The sequence below is a fragment of the Leucopleurus acutus genome (genome assembly GCF_964270905.1).
Source record: "Leucopleurus acutus genome assembly, chromosome: 10".
NCBI lineage: Eukaryota > Metazoa > Chordata > Mammalia > Artiodactyla > Delphinidae > Leucopleurus > Leucopleurus acutus.
Window position 1 is genome coordinate 95,542,340 of NC_139153.1, and position 26,206 is coordinate 95,568,545.

At 44.9% G+C, this 26,206-nt stretch overlaps 1 protein-coding gene across 1 annotated transcript in view; it reads right to left on the reverse strand.

Moving 5' to 3' along the window:
• Positions 1–26,206, reverse strand: part of PHACTR1 (phosphatase and actin regulator 1) — a gene marked incomplete at its 5' end in the record, with an annotated part of 535,964 nt that overhangs the window by 189,729 nt on the left and 320,029 nt on the right. Inside the window, one exon of the mRNA XM_082848323.1 lies at positions 10,793–10,957. Within this exon, the coding sequence (XP_082704449.1) occupies positions 10,793–10,957 (165 nt within the window). The remainder of the gene's footprint in view (positions 1–10,792; positions 10,958–26,206) is intronic.

Here is a 26,206-nt window from a genome sequence, read left to right on the forward strand (position 1 = left end):
TCTGGGGAAACACAGAAGGTGAATCTCTACAGGCAGACTTCAGAGACACTGTGGTTCGGTTCCAGATCTCTACAATCAAGGAAATATCACAGTCAAGCAAGCCACATACATTTTTTTGGTTTCCAAGGGCATACAAAAGTTATGTTTACATTATACTGTAGTCTATTAAGTGTGCAACAGCATTCTAAGAAACATACATACTTTAATTTAAAGATACTTTATTGCTAACCGTCATCTGAGCCTTCAGCGAGTCGATCCCTGATCACCATAACAAGTAATAAAAAAGTTTGAAATATTGCACAAATGACCCAAGTGTGACACAGAGACAGGAAGTGAGCAAATGCTGTTTAAAAATGGTGCCGATAGACTTGCTGGACACAGGGTAGCCACAAACCTTCAACCTGCAGAAAATGCATCATCTTCAACACGCAATAAGGCGAAGCATGATGAAACGAGGTGTGGTTATATATTAAAGCGACAGTCGTGAGAGAAGAGCGCACACTGTAATTGGACTGAATAAGGAACGAAAACAGATGCTTGATTTCCAGTGTCCCCAAAGTGAATGATGATTCAGAGAGTCAGGGTGCTTCCGGACTGGAAGCCTGTTAGGGCAGAAATGAGGCATTTGGTGCACACATGCTTATTTAGGTGATGGTGGGGAGGTCCAGCCAAGGGCTAGCCGCAGGGCAGAGGCTGAACCTGCCACCAGAGATCTGAGTCCACTGCCACCATATCGATGGGGCCAGCAAATGACTAAGAATGTAATGGACTCAGGAGACATCAGAGCTTCAGATGGGACAAATGAGTGCTCCCAGAAGGAAAGGGGAGGGGAAGAATGAGAAGGGAAGGGACGCGAGGAAGAAGCATAAAGAAAGAAGAATGTGGTGAGCCCAGCCGGGAAGCGCTCAGGGCCAGTGGAGCATGGCCGTCAGGGCTGGTCCAGGGAGAGGTGGCAGCAGAGCGTGAGGTGTGCTCCTGGAGGGCCTGGAGGTGGGGAAGGCATCGTGCTTGCTGGCCTGGGAGCTGACGAGGGTCACAGACAAGAACTGCGGGGAGAGGTGTCGAAGGAAGACAGAATCCATGATTAGCCAAAGAAACTGGCCCTGGGACAAAATTTCCGATCAAGACACCCAGCAGAAGTGCGGGAGAGGAGAGAGACACACAATATGAGGGCTGGGAACAAAGAAATTTACTTCTGTAAAGATGCTAAGGGACTCAACCACCATTAATGGATTCCACTGAAATGGCAGGCAGTTGAGGGCTGTCTGAATGTTTTTATGAGTCTCAGTCCCGACGGCTCTTTCCTCTACGCCTTGCCAGTTAACTGGCACTTCTACTGTGTCTGCAGAACAGAACTGGCCTCAGGGTCTGCAACCTATGTCCATGTGGCTTTTGAGTCTCCATTCTCCCCGCCTTGCCTGGCACGGGCCCACCTCACGCTTATTATCCTGGCAGAAATAGTAATGGCATCTCATTTTACTGTCAAAGATGCCCAGGTCTGGAAAATAAAGTAACGGTATCCTGCCTGCGTCTTTCTCGACTTTTGAGCATTCTGACTCGCCACAGAGATCTGATTTTCAGATTACATGCTTGTTGTTTTTTCCCCCAAGAACACCTCTTCATACATCAGTATTTTTGCCTACGATGCAGCAAAGGAAAAACAGGATGAAGCACTTCCTCAGGGGCCACTGTGTGTGTCCACTTAACTGTAAATTCTTAGAGAAGAGGAAATACTTTAGTGACCTAACTTGTTGGTACCTAGGAAAACACGGCGTAAACTCCAGCTTGGTGGGATTGTACGATGTGTCTAAAAGCAAACGCTTACACCCAGTACCTGAACAAACATTCCCAAAATCTAAGAGGAGCTCATGAGAATTGTCATCCGAGACACACACACACCATCCAAAAACTGAAACTATGAAATAAGAAGTCTTTCGTTCCTCTTGGATGTTTGCTTACTTTTTAATGCATTTCTAGAAAAGAAATAATGGTAGATAAAACTTACAAAAAATTTACTACGTGCACGGTATGATTCTAAGAGCTTCCACAACTAATTTTTTTTTCCACCCTCACAGCTTTAGCAAGTGTCAGTTTTATTCCTATTTTAGCTCAGGGAACTGAACTCAGACAGTACAAATAACCTGCCTGAGACAGCTCAGCAGTCAGGCTGTGGGGTCTGTGCCCTAACCACTGGTCCACACGACCTCCTCACATAGAACTCCAGATTATCCTGGGAGTCAGTGGCCAAGCAGACACCTTATGACAAATGCTGTAAGGCCTGTGTCCTTTCAGAATCAGTTCTGCAAATGTCTAGCCCTAAATCTAGCGCCTGCTCCAGAGGCCTGCGTGGTCACTGTCTGCTTACCTAATCCATGCATCTTTTGTTTCTATGTACCAAATAGCAGAAAGACATCTTGTTCTACTGCAAACATAAATGTAATGGTTTTGAATGGTATTTGTTTGCAGCCAGTGTCGATTTATTCTTTCTTGGCCATTCAACAAACAGGAAGTGTCTGTGGTGTACATGGCATTGAACTAGATACTGTATGATACAAAGATGGGTAAGCTGTTAACCCCTGCCTCTAAGGGCATTCAAGAAAGACGTTAGGACCTCCAGGGTTGGTGCCTATTGATGAGATTCTCTTCCTTCACATTTCAGCTTTCTAGAGATAAGTCAGAAAAGCAAAGTGTCCTGTCACATCACTGTTCAGTGCCGATGAATGATACGTTTTAAAGCATCTGAATGAGTTCCCACACTCATGGACCCGAAACCCAATGTAAGTGATAAGATTCCAGGTTAAGTTCAAGTTCCAACTCTTCCATTTCTAACTGGAAAGTATTTAGCTGCGCTAAGTCTCAGTTTCTTCACCTGTCAAATGGGCTTAATAACACTATGTAGGTCTGTTGTGAAAGTAAAGTAATAACGCCTGGACAGGGTCATGCACGTGTCACATTCACAGAAAACCCAACAGGTTATAGCAACTGCTGTTGTTGTTGTCAGTATAAAATTGTAAAAGCAGTCTACCTGGAAAGAAGGGAATAAGGAGCACCTGCAGTCTTCTTAGACCTCAACAATGGAGGGAGCTGGCTTCCAATACTGGCACCCAATGAACCATGCTCCTGGCACTCACACCCTTGTTTCGTTTGCTCCAACAATGAGTCTGGGCTGCTCCTGTGACTTGTTTTAAGCAACAGAATACTGCAAATGGGATACTGCACCAATTCTGGACTTGAGTCTTAACAGGCCTGGCAGCTTCTACTTTCACATTCTTGGGGGCCCTGAGTCATCCTGCTGGAGAGACCATGGGAAAAGACCACACGGACTGGCACTGAGAATGCCTGGAGGAGAGAGGCCTACAGCTCTCCCCATGGCCTGGTTAGTCTCCAAATGACTCCAATCCCACCTGCCTGCAAACACGTGAGAGACCCCAAGCGACACCAGCTGAGCAACCACCCAGCTGAGCCCAGTCACAGGACATAATACAACTGAGATTGTTGCTTTAAGCCACTAAGTTTGGGGGTGTTTGGTCCCATAGCAACAGATAACCCAAGCAACAGTGCTGCCCAAATAACCTGACCTGTGTACAGCTCTGAGAAACTGAAAAGCATTCGTGGATGATGGCAAGTTCTTCCAAGGCCGGGACCTTCCAGCCTATGCTTCAATCACTGTCCTTACCTCTCCCCTTTCAGACCTATTAAACAGAGGACCTCAACAGTACGGTTGGCTGGCCACCGCATTCGGGTACCCGCTACATCAGGTGCTCTACTTAATGCTGGGGGACAGAGAGGCAAAGGCAGGATCGCTGTCATCAAGGACCATATAGTCTTGACATGCAAGCAAAGAGTGCTGGATAACATGCACTTTGAGAGGTAACAATGATATCTTTACAATCCCCACTCCGGGAGGGTGCCGATTCCCACAACCTTTAGCCTGTACCTCCTAGAGATGTCCTTTAAAAATAGGGCCTCTACACTTCCCTGGTGGCTCAGTGGTTAAGAATCCACCTGCTAATGCAGGGGACACGGGTTTGAGCCCTGGTCCGGAAAGATCCCACATGCCACGGAGCAACTAAGCCCATGCGCCACAACTACTGAGCCTGTGCTCTAGAGCCTGAGAGCCACAACTACTGAGCGCTCGTGCCACAACTACTGAAGCCCACGTGCCTAGAGCCCATGTTGAGTGGCAAGAGAAGCCACCGCAGTGAGAAGTTCACGCACCAACACGAAGAGTAGCCCCGCTCGCCATAACTAGAGAAAGCCCGTGCGCAGCAACGAAGACACAACGCAGCCAAAAATAAATAAAATAAATTCATTAAAAAAATAATAAAAACAGAAGAAAAAAACTCTTAAAAAAAATAGGGCCTCTAAGTCTACTTTGCCTTCTAACCTCTAGATGTTCCCTTTGTGAGTCATGATGGATACGCAGGTAAGAAGATTCTATGCCTGTCCATGCTCATTCTTTTTTTTTAAAGAAACTGAGTTTTCCAATCGTACAAAGAGAACTGTGATCCAGCCAGGTGCTGAAAGCTACACAACTTGATGATTTCTTATTGAAATCAGATGCTCAACAGTGCTCTGATTATTTGCATGTCTTTCTCCTAGTCATGAGACTTGTCATCACTGAAAAATGCGTGGAAATACAGTTATTTGGCCTCACAGTCAGTGCGCTGGTGTTTCTATTCCCCTTGGAATGCCAAAGCCATGTTAAGGTGAACTCTGCATCTTGACACAATCCAACCAATCTCAAACACAAAAACACCTCCCTCAAGCTCTACCCCCTTCTGGTGATTACTCTATATTTCTCCTTCTCCCTCCCAGACGAACTCCTTAAAAGAAGAAGTCTGCTTCCTCAACTCTCACTCACACCATAACCATATGCTTTCTAAACTCCCAGCCATGCAGCTTCCCGAAACTGTTCTCCCCAAGGGCACCAGTAATGAGTTGTCACTGAACGCTCCAGACACTTCTCAGTCCTGACCATCTTGCCGGGACCTGGCAGAGTGGACCCTCCTCCTTTCTTGAACTCTCTCCTGCTCCGGGCAGGAGATACCAATGGCCCCCTCCTGGTTTTCCTCCTAATTCTCTGGCGGGCCTTATCTGCCTTCCCTGTAGACTCTGCCGCTGCCTGTGTTCATAACCTACAGGTCAGTGGTCCTCAGGGGGCTCCCACAACCCCTCTTTGCTTCCCATGTCAAATTCTCCTTTGGAGTTTTCATCCCATGGCTTCAACAAATATCCCTCCAACTGGGGTATCTTGGAACCACATGAAAGCCAGCATGCCCCCAAATAAAAGCTCATTTTGCCCATAAACCCAATGTAGTATGTGGTACCTCCATCCATCTAACGGCATGTCACTGCTCAGAAAGAAACAAGAGCGTGGTTCTTATTCTTCCTTTATCCTCCACATCCAACCTGTAATCACGTCCTGCTCATTCTGTCTCCTAAATATCCCTTGCAACTGTTCACAGCCTGTAGCTCCTAATGCCACTCTTTTAGCCTAGGTTATCTTCATCTCTCCCCAACAGTAATAATTAACCACCTGCTAACCAGTTTCCTTGTTACCAGAATCAATAGACACACTTAATATTCTGTTGGATGTGACAGCAACGAGGTATCTTCTTAATTCTCTCACAAGTAAATTTTCTCTCATTACAGACACAAATATATGGAAGAAGTTACATTAACAACTTGAAAATAACGTTGGGTACCACTCCAAACTTTTCCCATAGTATAGAGAATGATCTTTCAAAAAGGCAAGTCTCCTGATAGCTTCATTAGGGTAATGCATCAGGATAGAGCCCAGACTCCACGACGTTCTGCTAAGAACCTTTATGAGCAGACCCTTGCCCACCTCTTCAACCTCATCTCTCAGTACTCTGTACTCCTCCCTGCCCAACAGTCCTTTCCAAACCACAACCTCTTTCCAAGCTATAGATTGCCAATCTCTCCTCCTCTCTTTTCCAGGCTTTCTTACATCCTGTTCTTTCCACTGGGAGAGAAGACTTCCATACATTCACTGCCTAATTCCTTGGTTAAACATTCATTTCTCTAGGAAACCTTTCCTGGTAAGTTATAGCTCAGTTGGGTTTGTCTACTTTGAGTTCCTGAAGCCCCTGCGCGTCTTCTGTTGCTTATACTTTGTTGTGAGTATTGGCTTAACTACCTGTTTCTCCCTCAAGACCATAACCTTTGGGAGATGTCTGTCTGCACTGTTACCTGTTTTTAGCGAAGGTGGCAGTGCCTGGCAAATACATAAGCGCAACACGTCAAGTGGGTATCGTTTCTGAACTCCCTACGGTTTACAGAAGTCTGAAATCCTAACCTCTGGCCAGGTAGATATCCTCAGCCCATCCCACACTCCTTGCTTTCCATTCTCCAGCCACTGGTCATCCTTGCTTTCCTAGCTGGCTGACCCCTGCTTCTTCCACCACAGGGCCTTTGCACATGCTGTTTCTGCTACCTGGAAGGCTAATTCTCTAAATTCCTACGCCTCCTTCACATGCCAGCTCAAACTTCTCTTTCTTAGGAAAGTTCCCCTACTCCCTCAAGCCCCGCCCCCCTCATTCTTTCAAGTAGCTTCCCTTCACTGTCCTTATCACAGCTGTGATCTCAACCTTTACTCTTGTAATCTGACTGTCTCTCCTGAGACACCGTGCATGCCATGAGCTCACCGACAAGGTCCGGTTTCCGCTCGCAGTCATACTCCCACGGCCAGTTTCAGTAAGTGATAGGCACTCCGGAAGAGGTTTTTATTTTTAATTTTTTTGCTCAAGGCCCTAGGGGTGCAGGAAAGCTTAGAAGCACAAAGCGAATTTTGGCACGTTGTAGACTCCCAGGGCCAACTCTTACAGCTTATGATTTTCTTTCAAGAGGAAATAAAAGCATAACTCAGTGGCGTCTTCACAGCTTATTCCTGCCAGTTCTGCTTTTCTATAAATACAATCCTCATTTCCAAGGAATCTGGATAAGATGGCTGCAGCTGACTATTTTGGGGAGGCCCTGTCGATTCTATTTCAGAGGGGATGTTGTCATCTGTCTTTGCTCCTGGGGCAGGTGTGGAATGTGTCGTGGACCCCTGTCGCTGATTCTACAGAAGAAGTTGGACATGTCAGGCTAATTGCTTCTCAGGCCCTGGACAGAGCCTCTGAGGACAGGCTGAAAGGCATGTTGAGATCTCCCCGAGGACCCATTATTTTATGTTCTATCCATTACTGTTTTACTCCTACTGTCGTGTGATGCGGGGATGCTTCTGAGAGAAGCTTTTTGTCCTGTAGTGTTTTCTCTACCAGAGTTCAGTGCTGAAGGCCGTTTAAGGACACCAGCCTCCAGCTTACAATAGGAAGATGTCTGAGCAGCATGGGACGTGGAGATCGGTCTTTGAAAAATTCATGTAATTATTGATGCCAAAGTTAAGGAAAATGTTGACATCATAGTTTTCCAATGTAGTTTTCTTATTGCTACCATGACTTACAAAGCAAGATTTCTGGGTGCACCTTTGAAAATGCTGCATACACAGACACATACATCCTGTAACTTGAGTTACAGTAAAACTACAGTATAGCTAATTCCGGCAAATTATAAAGGTAACTAACTCGCTGTGGAAATAATAACAGGCCAAGTATGCATTGTATTAATGTCCTTTCATGTAATCAAGAAAGCACACAACTTTAAATACAAATACATAATATAAATGTAATATCTGGACTTATTCTTTGTATTTAAAATTGTGGAAATTATTGTACATATGAAAGGACATTACAGACACACACATATAAGACAAGTAAATGCGTAACAGTTAAAATTGGCCAACCAATTAATATTCCCACAGTCAACCCTCTTGTATATTTAATATTTGACTCTTATCCACACATAGGAAAGTCTGTACTTCAAAGTACTATTTGAACATATATACAATTTATCATGCTAAACATCCTTAAATTGTCAGTATTTTTCTCCTTGGAGCTAAAAACTAGCACAGAAAGTCTCTCCTTATTTCCAAAAATAAGGAATAATATTTCTGAATCCAGTTAAGAACAAAGGATACTACAGTGTAAACCACTGATTTTAAAAAACCTAGAATAGCTTGTTATATCATATAACCATCCATCACAATATATAGATATGCTCTAGTCTATCCTCTATTTTCTCTAATTCAGGAGCTGAATATGTCTCTTTAAAATAAAACCACATACAAAAAAATAAAATACAATAAAACCACATACAAATATGGCATTCAGTTGCCAAATTAATCAGTTTGGCCCTCGAGATCACAAGAACTTGCTAAGAATAGTTAATAATAAGGATTAAAGCTGCAACTTTGCCTGTCTCATGTTTTAATTCTTTCTCTCCAAAGTTTTAAATGAAAACATTTTCAGACTTTTAATGGTTCATGAGTGGTTTGATGCCACTGTACTTGCATCCATCAAAGGACAAGTTCTCCAACATCTTTTTTTGGCTGCACTGGGTCTTCGTTGCTGCATGCGGGGCTACTCATTGCAGTGGCTTCTCTTGTTGCAGAGCACGGGTTCTAGGTGTGTGGGCTTAAGTAGTTGTGGCAGGCGGGCTCAGTAGTTGTGGCTCGTGGGCTCTAGAGCACAGGCTCAGTAGCTGTGGCGCACAGGCTTAGTTACTCTGTGGCACGTGGGATCTTCTTGGACCAGGGCTTGAACCTGGGTCCCCTGCATTGGCAGGCGGATTCTTAACCACTGCATCACCAGGGAAGCCCTCCGACACCTTAAAAAGTCTGCACGACGGTTCAGGTGCCATTTCACATGAGAAGCACCAGACCTTCGCCCTGTGGTCTTCCCAAATGGACTATGCAAAGCTCTGGAATGCCAGGAGGAAACGAATCTGCCACCATCATGCGGGAATTCATGCTGACAAACGGCAACTATTTAAATGGATGTGTGTATTATTACAAACCATTTTCATAGCAGAGTCAGGAAGACCATCGTAAAGGAACTTGTGGAATCTTTTTTTTTTTTGCAGTATGCGGGCCTCACTGTTGTGGCCTCTCCCGTTGCGGAGCACAGGCTCCGAACGCGCAGGCTCAGCGGCCATGGCTCACGGGCCCAGCCGCTCCGCGGCGTGTGGGATCTTCCCGGACCGGGGCACGAACCCGCGTCCCCTGCATCGGCAGGCGGACTCTCAACCACTGCGTCACCAGGGAAGCCCGGAACTTGTGGAATCTTTATTGTTATTTTGTCCAGTGCTTACAGAACATTCCCTTCTTCTTTTCTGTTCACATGTCTTACCCCTCACTCTGCCTGAAAATATATTTCATTTAGATTTCTCCTCTCCAAGGCAATGATGTAAGTGCCCTATTCTGTTTCACTCTTAGGGGACACAGAGGAGTCATCCACTTAGAGTTTTCCTTGCACGTAAATCTCTCAGTAGTGTTTACAAATATGTAAGTGACCTACACGTTTTATGCCACCTTAACAAGTCTGTACAATGATCAAAAGGGAGAATGCAGTCAGGTGAAGAGTGGGGTGTAGTCAGGTAAATGTCAGCGGGGTGACAATTTAGAAATTCATGGAATTCGGAGGTTCACTGTAATCTCAGGAATGAACAAATTATATACAGCCACAGGGCACTGAGGTTTCCATCTCAGAAACAGTCAGAAAGCATGAAACTGGGGATGTCTACCATGAGAACTGTTTCAGATTCCAACTTGCCTATGTTTGTTCTTCTCTTTCATTCCCCAAAGCAGCTAGCATGAAAATTCTCAGATTTGTGGACGAGTATTCATGTACAAGAAGCAGATCATCGCCTATTTCACAGTTTAGACGTGAGCCAAAGCGGAGAGAGGACCAAGAAACAGAGGAGGTGATGATTCTGAGGAAGAGGGAGAACAGGCTGAATTTTTGAGGACACAGAGGAAGAAGGAAATAAAAGCCCCAGAGTATCCCTGGAATGACCCGGGTACATAAATACCAAAATCAGGACAAAACAAACAAAAAGAATCTGCACGGCTCCTCCATCACCTCATGTCAAACCCGACAGGGTCAAATCAGAACTCTTCACGTTTCTTTCCCTAGACATCTCCCTCTGCAATACTCTTACTTATTAAAAAATACCCACATAACGTGCCGCCATAAACACCCCACAAACACTAAGTCATGTAAGGTACTATTCTCACCCTTATCTTACAGGTGGGAAACAGGTACAGAGTTAAATTGAGCAAGGTCATGCAGCCACCAAGTTTCAGAGCTGGGACTTGAACTCATACAGTCTGACTCCAGAGTCTGTGCTCTTCACACCCCTGCCACGCTGACTTTACCCAGATTCCTTTGCTGTCCACTCGGCTATGAACTATATAGTTATCTTTGTCATTACAATGATGCTTCACTTACTCAAGCTTTTGTCTCCATGAAATGACCTATTCCTATCTGCCAATAACCATATATAACTTACTTTCTGCTCCTGTGTTGATTTTTACGGGAGTGGGGAAAATAAGGATGAAAAATGAGAAACGGACTGTCAACGCTAGAATGAAAGCATACAGGTATGGGAAAGGTGGAGTTCTAAGTTCAGCTATTTGTAGATCAAATAGAAGTGGTGGTTTTATAAATTGCAAAGCAACAACCAAAAACCTGAGCCATGAGAACACACATAGGACCTAAAAGCCATTCTCCATCATTCTGAAGGATCACTAAACACAAGAGCAAGCCTAAGGCTGGATTCTCTTCCTTTGGTTCCGACAGCCTAGGGTAATTAAATTCTACTGATGAACGTACAGAGCTGAAGTCAACAAACGCCCGATGAGAAACAAAGGAAAACATAACCTTACCTGCAGACGTGTGTTTGAACTTTTCACTCTTCTTCTTCCTCCATTTCCAAGGCTTGAAAATCCTTCCCAGGTTGGCAAACTTACTCCTCCTCCGGATGGGTGGGGTGTGGGTACCCGGGACAAGGGAGTCAGATCGCATTGCCGCCAGCCTCTCCACTTCCTCAGCTTGTTTTCCCGAGAAAGAGATGGAAAAGAGCGAGAGAAGGAAAAGTGTTAAAATGGGAGCCTCACAGATGGCCAATGCTTGCCATGGTTACAGATGACAGAAACCACATGACCCAACTTCCGTTTCTCTTTCTGCCTTTTGGAATGGAAGTCCTACCAACGTGTTCTAAAGGCTGGTGACAGTCAGCCCAACCCTAGGAATTTGGAGCACCCCAACCAAATTTGCCCAGCCTTCACCTAGGCTTGAACAAAAGGATGAGGTGTTGGAGGAGGAACAGAGCGCCCCTGACCCATCGGAGCCTCCCCTACGAGGCAGGGACAGGGCATCCAAAGAGTCAAATGACAGTGTAGCTACTGGTCCAGCACTTTCTCAAATAAGACTTGGCAATGCCATCACTCTAACACCGTCAGCTGAGAAAAGAGGAGGGAGAAAACATTTATCAACCGTCTATTCCAGCGCCAACATCTCCACCACCCACAATGCTCTTTCCTACAACCATGCTTCACCCAGACCTGCAGAAGTACTAGAATCCACTGAATGAGTGCCTCCGCCTTAAAATCCACTGACCGTGTTTAGAAACACTTACACTTCACGAGATTTTACAATTGCCACAATTCGTCTAGGTCTTTCTGTTCCTGGTGCTTTGCTTTAATAAAAAAAAAAAAAATTCCTGTAAATTGAGAGTTGAGCGTGACATTAGGTACCATCTAGACTAATCCCAACAGCTTGACGTTTTGAGGACATGAAGACCTTCAAACTCATAATGCCCAGGGGACCCTTTCTTAAGGGCCACAATCACTCTGACCGCTTATCACTTGGAATAAAACTCTTTTCCAACGTACATGAGCATCTATAGATCTCAGTGAGGTAAAGAGGCCCTGACTTGAATTTTTATGACAGGCATAATCTGAGAAAATAACCTCCTTGGCGAAATCAAGGCAGGTGGGAGGGACTTGCCGTTCCAGAAAGTCCAATTACATCTAGAGCTGCGGCCAATCCAGAACCACTCTGCTGGGCCTCTTGACACCATCCTTCAGAAAAATTTCCTGGACTTTGCAACACAGGCTGTTCTTGGAATCTCGATCTTACAGCCTGATGTACTACCTGCTACCATCCAATATGGTTTTAACCAGGAGATTCAATCATTCAACAGATACATATGGAACCCTCAACCACATGCCGGGCCGTGTGCAATGGTGACAGATGACGACAGGTTGGCAAAGGCTCCTGGGCAAGACGGAAAGGAAGAAGATGAATCTGAGTGACAGCTGGGAAGCCAGGAGTCAACAGGACCCGGGACTGACTGGGTGGATGAGGGAGAGGAGGCAGGTCATTCCTGATGGCCACGTTCACGTCGGCGGAGCGGCCCCCTTCATTCATGGAAGCTGGGAACATGGGGGACATAAATTGGGCAGGGGAAGGCAGTAACGATTTGGACATATTGCATGGTGAAGGCACTTTGAACTTTTTAAAAATTAATTAATTAATTAATTATTTATGGCTGCGTTGGGTCTTCATTGCTGCGCACGGGATTTCCCTAGTTGCGGCGAGCGGGGGCTACTCTTCGTTGTGGTGCATGGGCTTCTAATTGCGGTGGCTTTTCTTGTTGTGAAGCACGAGCTGTAGGTGCGCGGGCTTCAGTAGTTGTGGCACACGGGCTCAGTGGTTGTGACTCACGGGCTCTAGAGCACAGGCTCAGTAGTTGTTGTGCACAGGCTTAGTTGCTCTGCGGCATGTGGGATCTTCCTGGACCAGGGCTCGAACCCGTGTCCCCTGCATTGGCAGGCGGATTCTTAACCACTGCGCCACCAGGGACGCCCGCTTTGAACTTCTGACTTGACGTGGTTCAATGCATGGGTAAGCCCCTCTTTTCAATCACTGTCTTAAGTGACCACTTAATAGTGCGCCAGACACTGATTATTTCTGGAGCAGATGCACAGAAGATCTGGACACGGTTGAGCAGACTCTAGCGGAAGAGACAGAGGCATCAGTGTGGAAAACTGCTGTGACGGGGAACTCCGCCAAATTCAACGGAGGCAAAGAGAAGCTGACTCTGCTTCACAGAGTTGGAAAACACCCCCCGGGCGTGCCACGTACCATTTGGGGCTAGATTTCGGAAGAAAAGGAACTGTTCTCCCCAAGTGAGGAAGAAAGAGGAGTGGATTCCTGGAAAGAGGAAGAGACCCAAAAGGAACAGAGAGGACTGAAAGAACATGGCATGTCTGGGAGCTTCAAGAAACCCAGAGAAACCCGGAGTGTCAGCCAAGATGGGCAACCAGAGGTGAGAGGTGCGAGAGGGGGCTGGAGCCAGATCCTGCAAGCCTGGGGGAAGTTTATTAGGTGTTTGGGTTTTATCCTATACCCAGAGGGAAAAGGAAGAGAATTTGAAAATGGGGATTGACATTACGACATTCAACAAATATGTATGGAAAGCTCACTCTGTACCAGACACTTAGGCTATGTCTGTAAGCAAAACAGATAAAAATAGATAAAAATCTCCAACTCAGGGAGCTTACCCTGGGAGGTAGGGTGAGCAGCAGACATTCCACAGTCAAGCTAACTCAACTGCAGAGTATGGTAGAAGATACTTGCTTGGGGCTTCCCTGGTGGCGCAGCGGTTGAGAGTCCGCCTGCCGATGCAGGGTACATGGGTTCGTGCCCCGGTCCGGGAAGATCCCACATGCCGCGGAGCGGCTGGGCCCGTGAGCTATGTCCGCTGAGCCTGCGTGTCCGGAGCCTGTGCTCCGCAACGGGAGAGGCCGCAACAGTGAGAGGCCCGCGTACCGCAAAAAAAAAAAAAAAAAAAAAAAAAAAAGATACTAGCTTGGTGGAGAAAAAAAAAGTGACTATGATACAAGTTAAATGAGATCAAGAGTGCCTTGGTGGAGGAGGGGCTCAATTTTAATCAGCCTGACTGAGAAGACCTACCACCAGGACACAACCAGATGTGCTTCTTAGGAGAATCATTTTCACAGCAATGGCATCTTGAACTGGAGTGTGAAGAAAACAGGTGGCAGAGAAGGTAATGAGGAGGCCACCGCACTCGTCTGGAGGGACAGAAGGGACACAGAGAAAAAGATGCAATCCAGCACGGGGAAGAATTAACTTGGTAATTCTCCGGATACACATGGGTGAGGACAAAGAAGCAAGAATTAAGTTTTTGCTTTCCGTGACTGGGGAGATAATGAAGACTTTACATTTTTTAACGAACTCTGAGTATAAAGGGAAGAAGCCAGCCGAACAGGATGGTCGCTCAAGGACAAGGGCTTTGGAACCAGATAATGCAGTTTTTGTTTTTGTTTTTTGCAAACCTCTTTAGGGAGTCGGACTTTATTTCTTAAGGTAATGGAGCACAACTGAAGGAAATGTGTCAGGATGGGGAGACGGGATCACGTCAGTAGGCTGAGCTGCAAGAGCCAGTGCAGAGTAAGAGGCTGAAGATGTAGGGAAGAGATTGAGAACTTTGTGAAACAAGGTTCTTAGGGAGAAGAGGTGGGATGACAAGTACTTATAGAAATTCGTCATCGGAGGACTTTACTCTGAGTCACTGAACATCTGAACTGAGATATCTGGTCACAAATGGCACAGATCAGATGGGAGCCTCAGAAGGATTAATGTGGTAGCAGTGGAGAAAATGGATTATTGGAACCTGATGGGAAGAAGATAAAGATTGAGGTGACTTTAAGTAAGTCTGGGTTACAGAGAGGCTGAGGAGACTGTTTTAAAGAACCAACTGCAATGAGTAAACAGAAGCCAAACGGAGGAAGTGAACAGCCTCTGGAGCAACACTGAATTTGGAAATTATTCTCTTTAAAGGGTATCAGCTGCTGGAGTTGGTGCTCCCTCAACAACGCTCGGTAGCTGGGAAGAGCCACACAGCGACAATTGTGGGAAACCATACCAGGGAGGTTTTGAGTCCAGGATGGAAACCAACTCAAGAGAGTCTGGTGATCTGATTCCCACAAGATCCCTTTCTCTTTTCTACGCATCACCTTTTAAAATTTTCTTACTTCAGTTGCTAATCTCATTGTTACCTGTCCAGATTTTGCAAGTCTCCAAACCTACCTTCCCAACCCTAATCTCCTGCCTTCAAACCTGTATTTTAAACTGCTGCTAGCTTACTCTTCCAGAAGCCCACTCTTCTCAGAGACTTGCAAGGAGTCCACACAACTTACAGTAGAAAGTTCTCATTTCTTGCTCTGCCCTTCAGGAACCTCTGCCTGAGCTCCTGCCCAGAATGATCTTCCAGTACCTCTCTAAACATATGCTGCGGCCCAAATGAAACACTGTCTGGGTCCCAGTGGGCTTTGGGGGTGGGGATCAAACCCCCGAAAAAATACACAAAATTTCATGTCTATTTGAGTATCTACGTTTGGTTGGAAGAGTTCTCATCTTTGAGTCTCCAAACAGACTAAGACACGAAACGTAAAAATTTTAAAGTATCCCTGTTGAGGCTTTTTATGAGTTCAGCCAACTTACAACATCCTCTGCTACGCATTAAAGGGAGGGAGTATATACTCAAGCCAGAAAAAGATAAACAATGAGAAACAAAACCAAGAAACAAGTTATTCAGGATTGACACGAGTTTGCTCTCATCGCTGGCACTCCCTAATGGTTTGTTTAATAAGTAAAGGAATGAGAGCATCTGATGCAGCCCCTTCACACCATCTTGAGGTATGAAAATCAGCATCACTCTTCGACTTAAGAAAAACGTACCACAAGGACCAAAACCCTGCTTCATAATCACATTTTCCAAAAATGAGTAAAAATTATTCTGAAATTACCATGTTAAAACAATTATAAGGGAGAGACCTTCAGGATGGGCAGAGGAGTAAGACGTGGAGATCACCTTCCTCCCCACAAATACATCAGAAATACATCTACATGTGGAACAACTCCTACAGAACACCTACTGAACGCTGGCAGAAGACCTCAGACCTCCCAAAAGGCAAGAAACGCCCCACGTACCTGGGTAGGGCAAAAGAAAAAAGAATAAACAGAGACAAAAGAATAGGGACGGGACCTGCACCAGCGGGAGGGAGCTGTGAAGGAGGAAAGGTTTACACACACTAGGAGACCCTTCGCAGGCGGAGACGGCGGGTGGCGGAGCGGGGAGCTTCGGAGCCGCAGAGGAGAGCGTAGCAACAGGGGTGCGGAGGGCAAAGTGGAGAGATTCCTGCACAGAGGATCAGGGCCGACCGGCACTCACCAGCCCGAGAGGCTTGTCTGCTCACCCGCCGCGGCGGGCGGGGCTGCGAGCTGAGGCTCGGGCTTCGGTCGGAGCGCAGGGAGAGGACTGACGGCGTGAACACAGCCTGCAGGGGGCTAGTGCGCCACGGCTGGCCGGGAGGGAGTCCGGGAAAAGTCTGGAGCTGCCGAAGAGGCAAGAGACCATTGTTTCGGGGTGCGCGAAAAGAGGGTAAGATTAAGAGCGCTGCTTAAAGGAGCTCCAGAGACGGACGCGAGCCGCGGCTAACAGTGCGGACTCCAGAGACGGGAATGAGATGCTAAGGCTGCTGCTGCCGCCACCAAGAAGCCTGTGTGCGAGCACAGGTCACTATCCACACCTCCCTTCCGGGGAGCCTGTGCAGCCCGCCACTGCCAGGGTCACGGGATCCAGCGACAACTCCCCCCGGGAGAACGCACGGGGCGCCTCAGGCTGGTGCAACGTCACGCAGGCCTCTGCCACCGCAGGCCCGCCCCTCCCTCCCCCGGCCTGAGTGAACCAGAGCCCACGAATCAGCGGCTCCTTTAACCCCTTCCTGTCTGAGCGAAGAACAGACGCTCTCCGGCAACCTACACGCAGAGGCGGGGCCAGATCGAAAGCTGAACCCCTGGGAGGTGTGAGAACAAAGAAGAGAAAGGGAAATCTCTCCCAGCAGCCTCAGAAGCAGCGGATTAAAGCTCCACGATCAACTTGATGTACCTGCATCTGTGGAATACCTGAATAGACAGCGAATCATCCCAAATTGAGGCGGTGGACTTTGGGAACAACTGTAGACTTCGGGGTTGCTTTCTGCATCTAATTTGTTTCTGGTTTTATGTTTACCTTAATTTAGTATTTTAGAGTTTATTCTCATTGGTAGATTTATTTATTGATTTGGTTGCCCTCTTTATATATATATATAGATAGATAGATTTTTTTCCTCTTTCTTTTTGTGAGTGTGTATGCGTATGCTTCTGTGTGTGATTTTGTCTGGAGAGCTTTGCTTTTACCATTTGCCCTAGGGTTCTGTCTGTCCGTTTTTTTTTAGCACAGTTTTTAGCGCTTGTTATCATTGGTGGATTTCCTTTTACATTTGGTTGCTCTCTTCATTTCTTTTTTTTAATTACTTTCTAATTTTTAATTATTTTATTTTATTTTATTCTTTCTTTCTCCATTTTCTACTGAGTCATGTGGCTGACAGGGTCTTGGTGCTCCGGCCAGGTGTCAGACCTGTGCCTCTGAGGTAGGAGAGCCGACTTCAGGACACTGGTCCACCAGACACCTCTGGGCTCCATGCAATATAAAACGGCCAAAGCTCTCCCAGAGATCTCCATCTCAACGCTAAGACCCAGGTCCACTCAACGACCAGCAACCTACAGTGCTGGACACCCTGTGCCAAAAAACTAGCAAGACAGGAGCATAACCCCACCCATTAGCACAGAGGCTACCTAAAATCATAATAAGGTCACAGACACCCCAAAACACACCACTGGACACGGTCCTGCCCGCCAGAAAGACAAGGTCTAGCCTCATCCACCAGAACACAGTCACCAGTCCCCTCCACCAGGAAGCCTACAAAACCCACTGAACCAACCTTAGCCACTGGAGGTGGACACCAAAAACAATGCGAACTACGAACCTCCAGCCTGTGAAAAGGAGACCCTAAACACAGTAAGTTAAGCACAAGAAGACAGAGAAATACACAGTAGATGAAGGAGCAAGGTAAAAACCCACCGGACCGAACAACTGAAGAAGAAATAAGCAGTCTACCTGGAAAAGAATTCAGAGTAATGGTAGTAAAGACGATCCAAAATCTTGGAAATAGAATAGACATAATGAAAGAAACATTTAACAAGGACCTAGAAGAACTAAAGATGAAACAAACAACGATGAACAACACAATAAATGAAATTAAAAATTCTCTAGAAGGAATCAATAGCAGAATAACTGAGGCAGAAGAACGGATAAGTGACCTGGAAGATAAAATAGTGGAAATAACTACCACAGAGCAGAATAAAGAAAAAAGGATGAAAAGAATTGAGGACAGTCTCAGAGACCTCTGGGACAACATTAAACACACCAACATTCGAATTATAGGGGTCCCAGAAGAAGAGGAGAAAAAGAAAGGGACTGAGAAAATATTTGAAGGGATTATAGTTGAAAACTTTCCTAATATGGAAAAGGAAATAGTCAAGTCCAGGAAGTGCAGAGAGTCCCATACAGGATAAATCCAAGGAGAAACACACCAAGACACATAATAATCAAAGTAACAAAAATTAAATACAGAGAAAAAATATTAAAAGCAGCAAGGGAAAAGCAACAAATAACATATAAGGGAATCCCCATAAGGTTAACAGCTGATCTTTCAGCAGAAACTCTGCAAGCCAGAGGGAGTGGCAGGGCATATCTGAAGTGATGAAAGGGAAAAACCTACAACCAAGATTACTCTACCCAGCAAGGAGCTCATTCAGATTTGACAGAGAAATGAAAACCTTTACAGACAAGCAAAAGCTAAGAGAATTCAGCACCACCAAACCAGCTCTACAACAAATGCTAAAGTAACTTCTCTAGGCAGGAAAGACAAGAGAAGGAAAAGACCTACAATAACAAACCCAAAACAATTTTTAAAAAATGGTAATAGGAAAATACACATCGATAATTACTTAAACGTGAATGGATTAAATGCTCCAACCAAAAGACACAGACCAGCTGAATGGATACAAAAACAAGACCCGTATATATGCTGTCTACAAGAGACCCACTTCAGACCTAGGGACACATACAGACTGAAAGTGAGGGGATGGAAAAAGATATTCCATGCAAAAGGAAATCAAAATAAAGCTGGAGTAGCAATTCTCATATCAGACAAAATAGACTTTAATATAAAGACTATTACAAGAGACACAGAAGGACACTACATAATGATCAAGGGGTCGATCCAAGAGGAAGATATAACAATTGTAAATATTTATGCACCCAACATAGGAGCACCTCAATACATAAGGCAAATGCTAACAGCCGTAAAAGAGGAAATCGACAGTAACACAATCATGGTAGGTGACGTTAACACCCCACTTTCACCAATGGACAAATGAGCCAAAATGAAAATAAATAAGGAAACATAAGTTTTAAACAACACATTAAACAAGAGGGACTTAATTGATATGTATAGGACATTCCATCCCAGAACAACACAAGACACTTTCTTCACAACTGCTCATAGAACATTCTCCAGGATAGATCATATCTTGGGTCACAAATCAAGGCTTGGCAAATTTAAGAATATTGAAATTGTATCAAACCTTTTCCAACACAACACTATGAGACTAGATATCAATTACAGGAAAAAATCTGTAGAAAGTACAAACACATGGAGGCTAAACAATACACTACTTAATAACCAACAGATCACTGAAGAAATCAAACAGGAAATCAAAAAATACCTAGAAACAAATGACAATGAAAACACAACGACCCAAAACCTATGGGATGCAGCAAAAGCAGTTCTAAGAGGGAAGTTTATAGCAATACAATCCTACCTTAAGAAACAAGAAAAATCTCAAATAAACAACCTAACCATACATCTAAAGCAATTAGATAAAGAAGAACAAAAAACCCCCAAAGTTAGCATAAGGAAAGAAATCATAAAGATCAGATAAGAAATAATTGAAAAAAATGAAGGAAACAATAGGAAAGATCAATAAAACTAAAAACTGGTTCTTTGAGAAGATAAACAAAATTGATAAACCATTAGCCAGACTCATCACGAAAAAAAGGGAGAAGACTGAAATCAATAGAATTAGAAATGAAAAAGGAGAAGTAACAACTGACACTGCAGAAATACAAAGGATCATGAGAGATTACTACAAGCAACTCCATGCCAATAAAATGGACAACCTGGAAGAAATGGACAAATTCTTAGAAAAGTATAACCTTCCAAGACTGAACGAGGAAGAAACAGAAAATATAAACAGAGCAATCACAAGCACTGAAATTGAAACTGTGATTAAAAATCTTCCAACAAACACAAGCCCAGGACCAGATGGCTTCACAGGCCAATTCTATCAAACATTTAGAGAAGAGCTAACACCTATCCTTTTCAAACTCTTCAAAACATAGCAGAGGGAGGAACACTCCCAAACTCATTCTACGAGGCCAACATCACCCTGATACCCAAACCAGACAAAGATGTCACAAGGAAAGAAAACTACAGACCAGTATCACTGATGAACAAAGATGCAAAAATCCTCAACAAAATACTACCAAACAGAATCCAACAGCACATTAAAAGGATCATACAACATGAACAAGTGGGGTTTATCCAAGGAATGCAAAGATTCTTCAGTATATGCAAATCAATCAATGTGATAAACCATAATAACAAACTGAAGGAGAAAAACCATATGATCATCTCAGTAAATGCAGAAAAAGCTCACGACAAAATTCAACACCCATTTATGATAAAAACCCTGCAGAGTGTAGGCACAAAAGGAACTTAACTCAACATAATAAAGGTCATATATGTCACACCCACAGCCAACATCGTTCTCAATGGTGAAAAACTGAAACCATTTCCTCTAAGATCAGGAACAAGACAAGGTTGTCCACTCTCACCACTATTATTCAACATAGTTTTGGAAGTTTTAGCCACAGCAATCAGGGACGAAAAAGAAATAAAATGAATCCAAATCAGAAAAGAAGAAGTAAAGCTGTCACTGTTTGCAGGTGACATGATACTATACACAGAGAATCCTAAAGATGCTACTAAAAGACTACTAGAGCTAATCAATGAATTTGGTAAAGTAGCAGGATACAAAATTAATGCACAGAAATCTCTTGCATTCCTATACACTAATAATGAAAAATCTGAAAGAGAAATAAAGGAAACACTCCCATTTACTACTGCAACAAAAAGAATAAAATACCTAGGACTAAACCTACCTAAGGAGACAAAAGACCTGTATGCAGAAAACTATAAGACACTGATGAAAGAAATTAAAGATGATACAAACAGATGGAGAGATATACCATGTTCTTGGATTGGAAGAATCAACATTGTGAAAATGACTATACTACCCAAAGCAATCTACAGATTCAGTGCAATCCCTATCAAACTACCAATGGCATTTTTCACAGAACTAGAACAAAACATGCACAATATGTATGGAAACACAAAAGACCCCGAATAGCCAAAGCAATCTTGGGAAAGAAAAATGGAGCTGGAGAAATCAGGCTCCCGGATTTCAGACTAAACTACAAAGCTAAAGTAATTAAGACAGTATGGTACTGGCACAAAAACAGAAATACAGATAAATGGAACAGGATAGAAAGCCCACGGATAAACCCACACACATATGATCATCTTATCTTTGATAAACCAGGCAAGAATATATAATGGAGAAAAGACAGCCTCTTCAATAAGTGGTGCTGGGAAAACTTGATAACTACATGTAAAAGAATGAAATTAGAACACTCCCTAACACCATACACAAAAATAAACTCAAAATGGATTAAACACCTAAATGTAAGGTCAAACACTATCAAACTCTTAGAGGAAAACATAGGCAGAACACTCTATGACATAAATCACAGCAAGATCCTTTTTGATCCACCTCCTAGAGAAATGGAAATAAAAACAAAAAGAAACAAATGGGACCTAATGAAACAACAGCTTTTGCACAGCAAAGGAAAAAAGACAAAAAGACAACCCTCAGAATGGGAGAAAATATTTGCAAGTGAAGCAACTGACAAAGGATTAATCTCCAAAATTTACAAGCAGCTCATGCAGCTCAATATCAAAAAAACAAACAACCCAATCCAAAATTGGGCAGAAGACCTAAATGGATATTTCTCCAAAGAAGATACACAGATTGCCCACAAACACATGAAAGGATGCTCAACATCACTAATCATCAGAGAAATGCAAACCAAAACCACAATGAGGTATCACCTCACACTAGTCAGAATGGTCATCAACAAAAAATCTACAAACAATAAATGCTGGAGTGGGTGTGGAGAAAGGGAACCCTCTTGCACTGTTGGTGGGAATGTAAATTGATAGAGCCACTATGGAGAACAGTATGGAGGTTCCTTAAAAAAACAAAAGTAGAACTACCATACGACCCAGCACTCCCACTCCTGGGCATATACCCTGAGAAAACCATAATTCAAAAAGAGTCATGTACCATAATATTCATTGCAGCTCTATTTACAATAGCCAGGACATGGAAGCAACTTAAGTGTCCATCAAGAAATGAATGGATAAAGAAGATGTGGCTCATATATAAAATGGAATATAACTCAGCCTTAAAAAGAAATGAAATTTATTTATTTGTAGTGAGGTGGATGGACCTAGAGTCTGTCATACAGAGTGAAGTAAGTCAGAAAGAGAAAAACAAATACCGTATGCTAACACATATATATGGAATCTAAAAAAAAAAAAAAAAGAAAATGGTTCTGAAGAACCTAGGGGCTGGAAAGGAATAAAGATGCAGATGTAGAGAATGGACTTGAGGACACGGGGCGGGGGAAGGGGAAGCTGGGACAAAGTGAGAGAGTGGCACTGACATATATACACTACCAAATGTAAAATAGATAGCTAGTGGGAAGCAGCCGCATAGCACAGGGAGATCAGCTCGGTGCTGTGTGACCTAGAGGGGTGGGATAGGAAGGGTGTGAGGGAGATGCAAGAGGGAGGAGATATGGGGATATATGTATATGTATAGCTGATTCACTTTGTTATAAAGCAGAAACTAACACACCATTGTAAAGCAATTATACGCCAATAAAAATTTTTAAAAAACAAACAAGAAAACAATTATAAGAAATTAGGAGTGCCTTTTAAGAAATTTAGAGTGGCAAAGAGCTCACAAACATTATAAAGGCCTAACTGTAACTCTATCATTAAATGAAGCCTTAAGTATATTAGTAAATTCAAGATGTTTAGCCCTTACGTCCAGAGTTTTGAACCGACTGGATTACTTTAACTGGCTGATATTTAATCATCCACTTGACTTCTTCCCCCAGTCCATCTGATGAGAGGGCCTAGGCCTCAAACTTTTTTGCCACCACATAACGAATTTGGAAGGCTTGAGAGTGAGGAGAGAGACCAACTGCAAATACAGTTTGAAGAGGAAGAAAAGTAGGAAAACAGAACAGGGCTGAGAATAAAGCGGTCTCTATCCGACCAACCGCAGGGACATGCGAGAGACCAGCGTGAAGGTGGGCAGAGCAAAGGTGTGTTTATGAAATCAGCTTTCTTGCGAAACAGATCAAGAAAAAGCTGCTTGGCCCAAGCCCAGTGCTCTCAAAGGGCTTCCTCCTGCTGCCGAGAGAGAAGACGGCGGTCTGGGGAAAATGCTCACTTAGACACGAGTCAGCTCGAGTGTCCACTGCCAGGACTGAGAATGCTGACCCCCAAAGGTAGGAAGCTAGCAGCTGAGCTCATTCAGAGAGCTGAGGGGGGCAGGCGAAGCCTGGACCAGATGACCTCTGGGGCCTTTATAGTGCTTCCATCCAAAAAAACACCCTCCTAACAGACCAGACGGTCTGGGCTCCCTTTCATGACATGACTGGGGGTGGCTTTATCATAGGGAGGGTAGTGGCTGGGAGGTGATTTTTCTTTCTCTTTAGAAAAGCAGGAGACAAAATTCCTGATGGATGCACTGTTGTAATTACCGAGAACCCAAGTAGCTGTGTCTGTGTGTGTTCTGAAGCCACCCGTCGTGGCGGCCCGGGGTTGCTCCTGGCGGGCTCTTAGCGGATGCAGTGGGGAGGAGTGGGCAAGGGGCACTTTAGCCGGCTTTACCTTACCATGGTATTTCTCACGGTGGCTTAGTTTTCAAAAGGCTTATCCAAAGAAAGCGCCAACTTTGGTGTCCTGCTGGCCTAGAATGTGTTAGTCATCCAGTGCCCCCCAGAGAAGTTTGGAAAAAAGGAAGTCGCAGTGTCTGGGCTATCTGATGTCTAGTCAACAGAAGAGGCAGAAGGGCCAGGACATCTGGGGCCCCTGCTCTAGATCTCCCCATATGCCAAGTGCTCTTAGGATTTTGGGGGGACGTGAGATGCTCCCAGGTTGGACATGTGCTTCTCAACCCAAAGCAATGCCCCAAACAGAGTGCTTATGTAGCAGGATCTGATAACATTCACTTTTCCTTCCAATCTCATGGGAAGGGGTTATGTTTTCATGATATCTCACCAGCCTAGGAATGGGAGCCCAAGATGGGGGTGGAGGTGAGGATAGCTGTCAGTTAACTACACTGAGCTGCCCGGAGCCTGAAACTGTCACCTTTCTGCCTCAAGCAGCATTACCTTTGCTTACAGCTGCAAAACGATGTCACACAGGTCCCTAGCCATTTAGAAAGTTCTCAAGGACTATGGCTTTCCCCTTTTCAAATGCACTTTCAGTTCTACAGAGACACCTTATCACAGGGAAATGGAGAATTGCTATGAATGAACAGGCATAAGAGGGCAGTGGTTTCCCTTTTTCACTCCAAAAGAAGTCATGGCACGCTCTCCTACAGAGGTCAGATCTCTTTGAAGAGTTTCTGTCTAACCTAGGACTCATCTGTGCTAACTACGAGGTGTCTTTAAAAGACAGAAGAGTGATGCTTTTTTTTTTTTTTTTTTGCGGTACGCGGGCCTCTCACTGTTGTGGCCTCTCCCGTTGCGGAGCACAGGCTCCGGACACACAGGCTCAGTGGCCATGGCTCACGGGCCCAGCCGCTCCGCGGCATGTGGGATCTTCCCGGACCGGGGCACGAACCCACGTCCCCTGCATCGGCAGGTGGACTCTCAACCACTGCGCCACCAGGGAAGCCCAGTGATGCATTTTTATTCTAAAAATCCTGAGACTGCCTAGTCCCAGGAGGTAAGGAATGGGATGGAGATGGGGGTGCAGAGGGTAGGAGACTGGGCATTAGAGGCGGTGGCCAGGGGGGCAAATGGAGGCTCCTTTGTCCAAGGAAGGTTGCCCGGTTTAGAGAACACATGTAAGCCAAAAAGGGCTGAGAGGTAAAGCAACACTGCCACGTTGCCCATGGAGCTACTGAAGGGCTCAGTGCAGTGCCTGAAAACACACCAGCGTTAACACTGCTGAGGGCGAGGATGTATAGTGTTCACACCTTCTCTTCTCACTCTGGCCTTCCTGTGACCTTCACTGTCCTTACACATTCTCCACCCTCTGTGTGCCACCCTCCTCCGCCCTATATCCCTCACCACCAAGTCAAAGATGGATGCCATCTGCATATTAGAATTAAGGTATAGACACTGATACTGGAGTAGCACAATGTTAATGAGAACACAGCTGCATTAACCAAAGGCTTCTGTCCGTCTTAATCTAAAGGCTGGCTAACTTGAGTAGTGCTGGCCCCAACGAGGAGGGGAAGAAGCTCTGGAGGCCCTCGGCTACCTGGACACACAGGTGGCTGCCTTCTCTACTTGGGTCTCCCCAAAGGAAAAACCAATCACATGCCCCTCAAAACAGTACCCACACTCCAGATGCAACCATCACACACCATTAGGACACTTGAGTCTTAGCCACTGCACCTCTGGAGGGACAGGAAAATGTTTATATTGAGACAGTTGCTAATCAGTCCTGTTACAGGAAGGGTATTCTTCACGGAGGAAGAACCATTAAGGGGTGTGTCTTAATGGCACAGGACAACACAGTCCTGAGGGCTGGGAGCAGGTAGAAAAAGAAAGTGAGGCTGCATGTGCCTGGGCCCATACTTCTCAGCATATCTGCTCAGGCACCGGCCAACTTCCTCCTTTCTTTCTGGCTCCAGAGATTTCTGCCTGGTAGGGGGTAGTCCACCCACTGCTGGAAGCGAGCCCCAAAGGGCTTTCCCAGGCTTGCCACTGCCTTCCACACCAGGGACAGCCATCCTTTATTGGCACCTTGGCAAAAGGACGCTATGACAGCATGGAATGGAGGGAAGAGAGAAGGGAATTCATGAATCCCATGGGACCAAAGACGGCCCAAGTCATGTTTCTGTTAATCTGCTCTTGAAGCAGTAGTTGAAATCCAAGAGGAATATGAGAC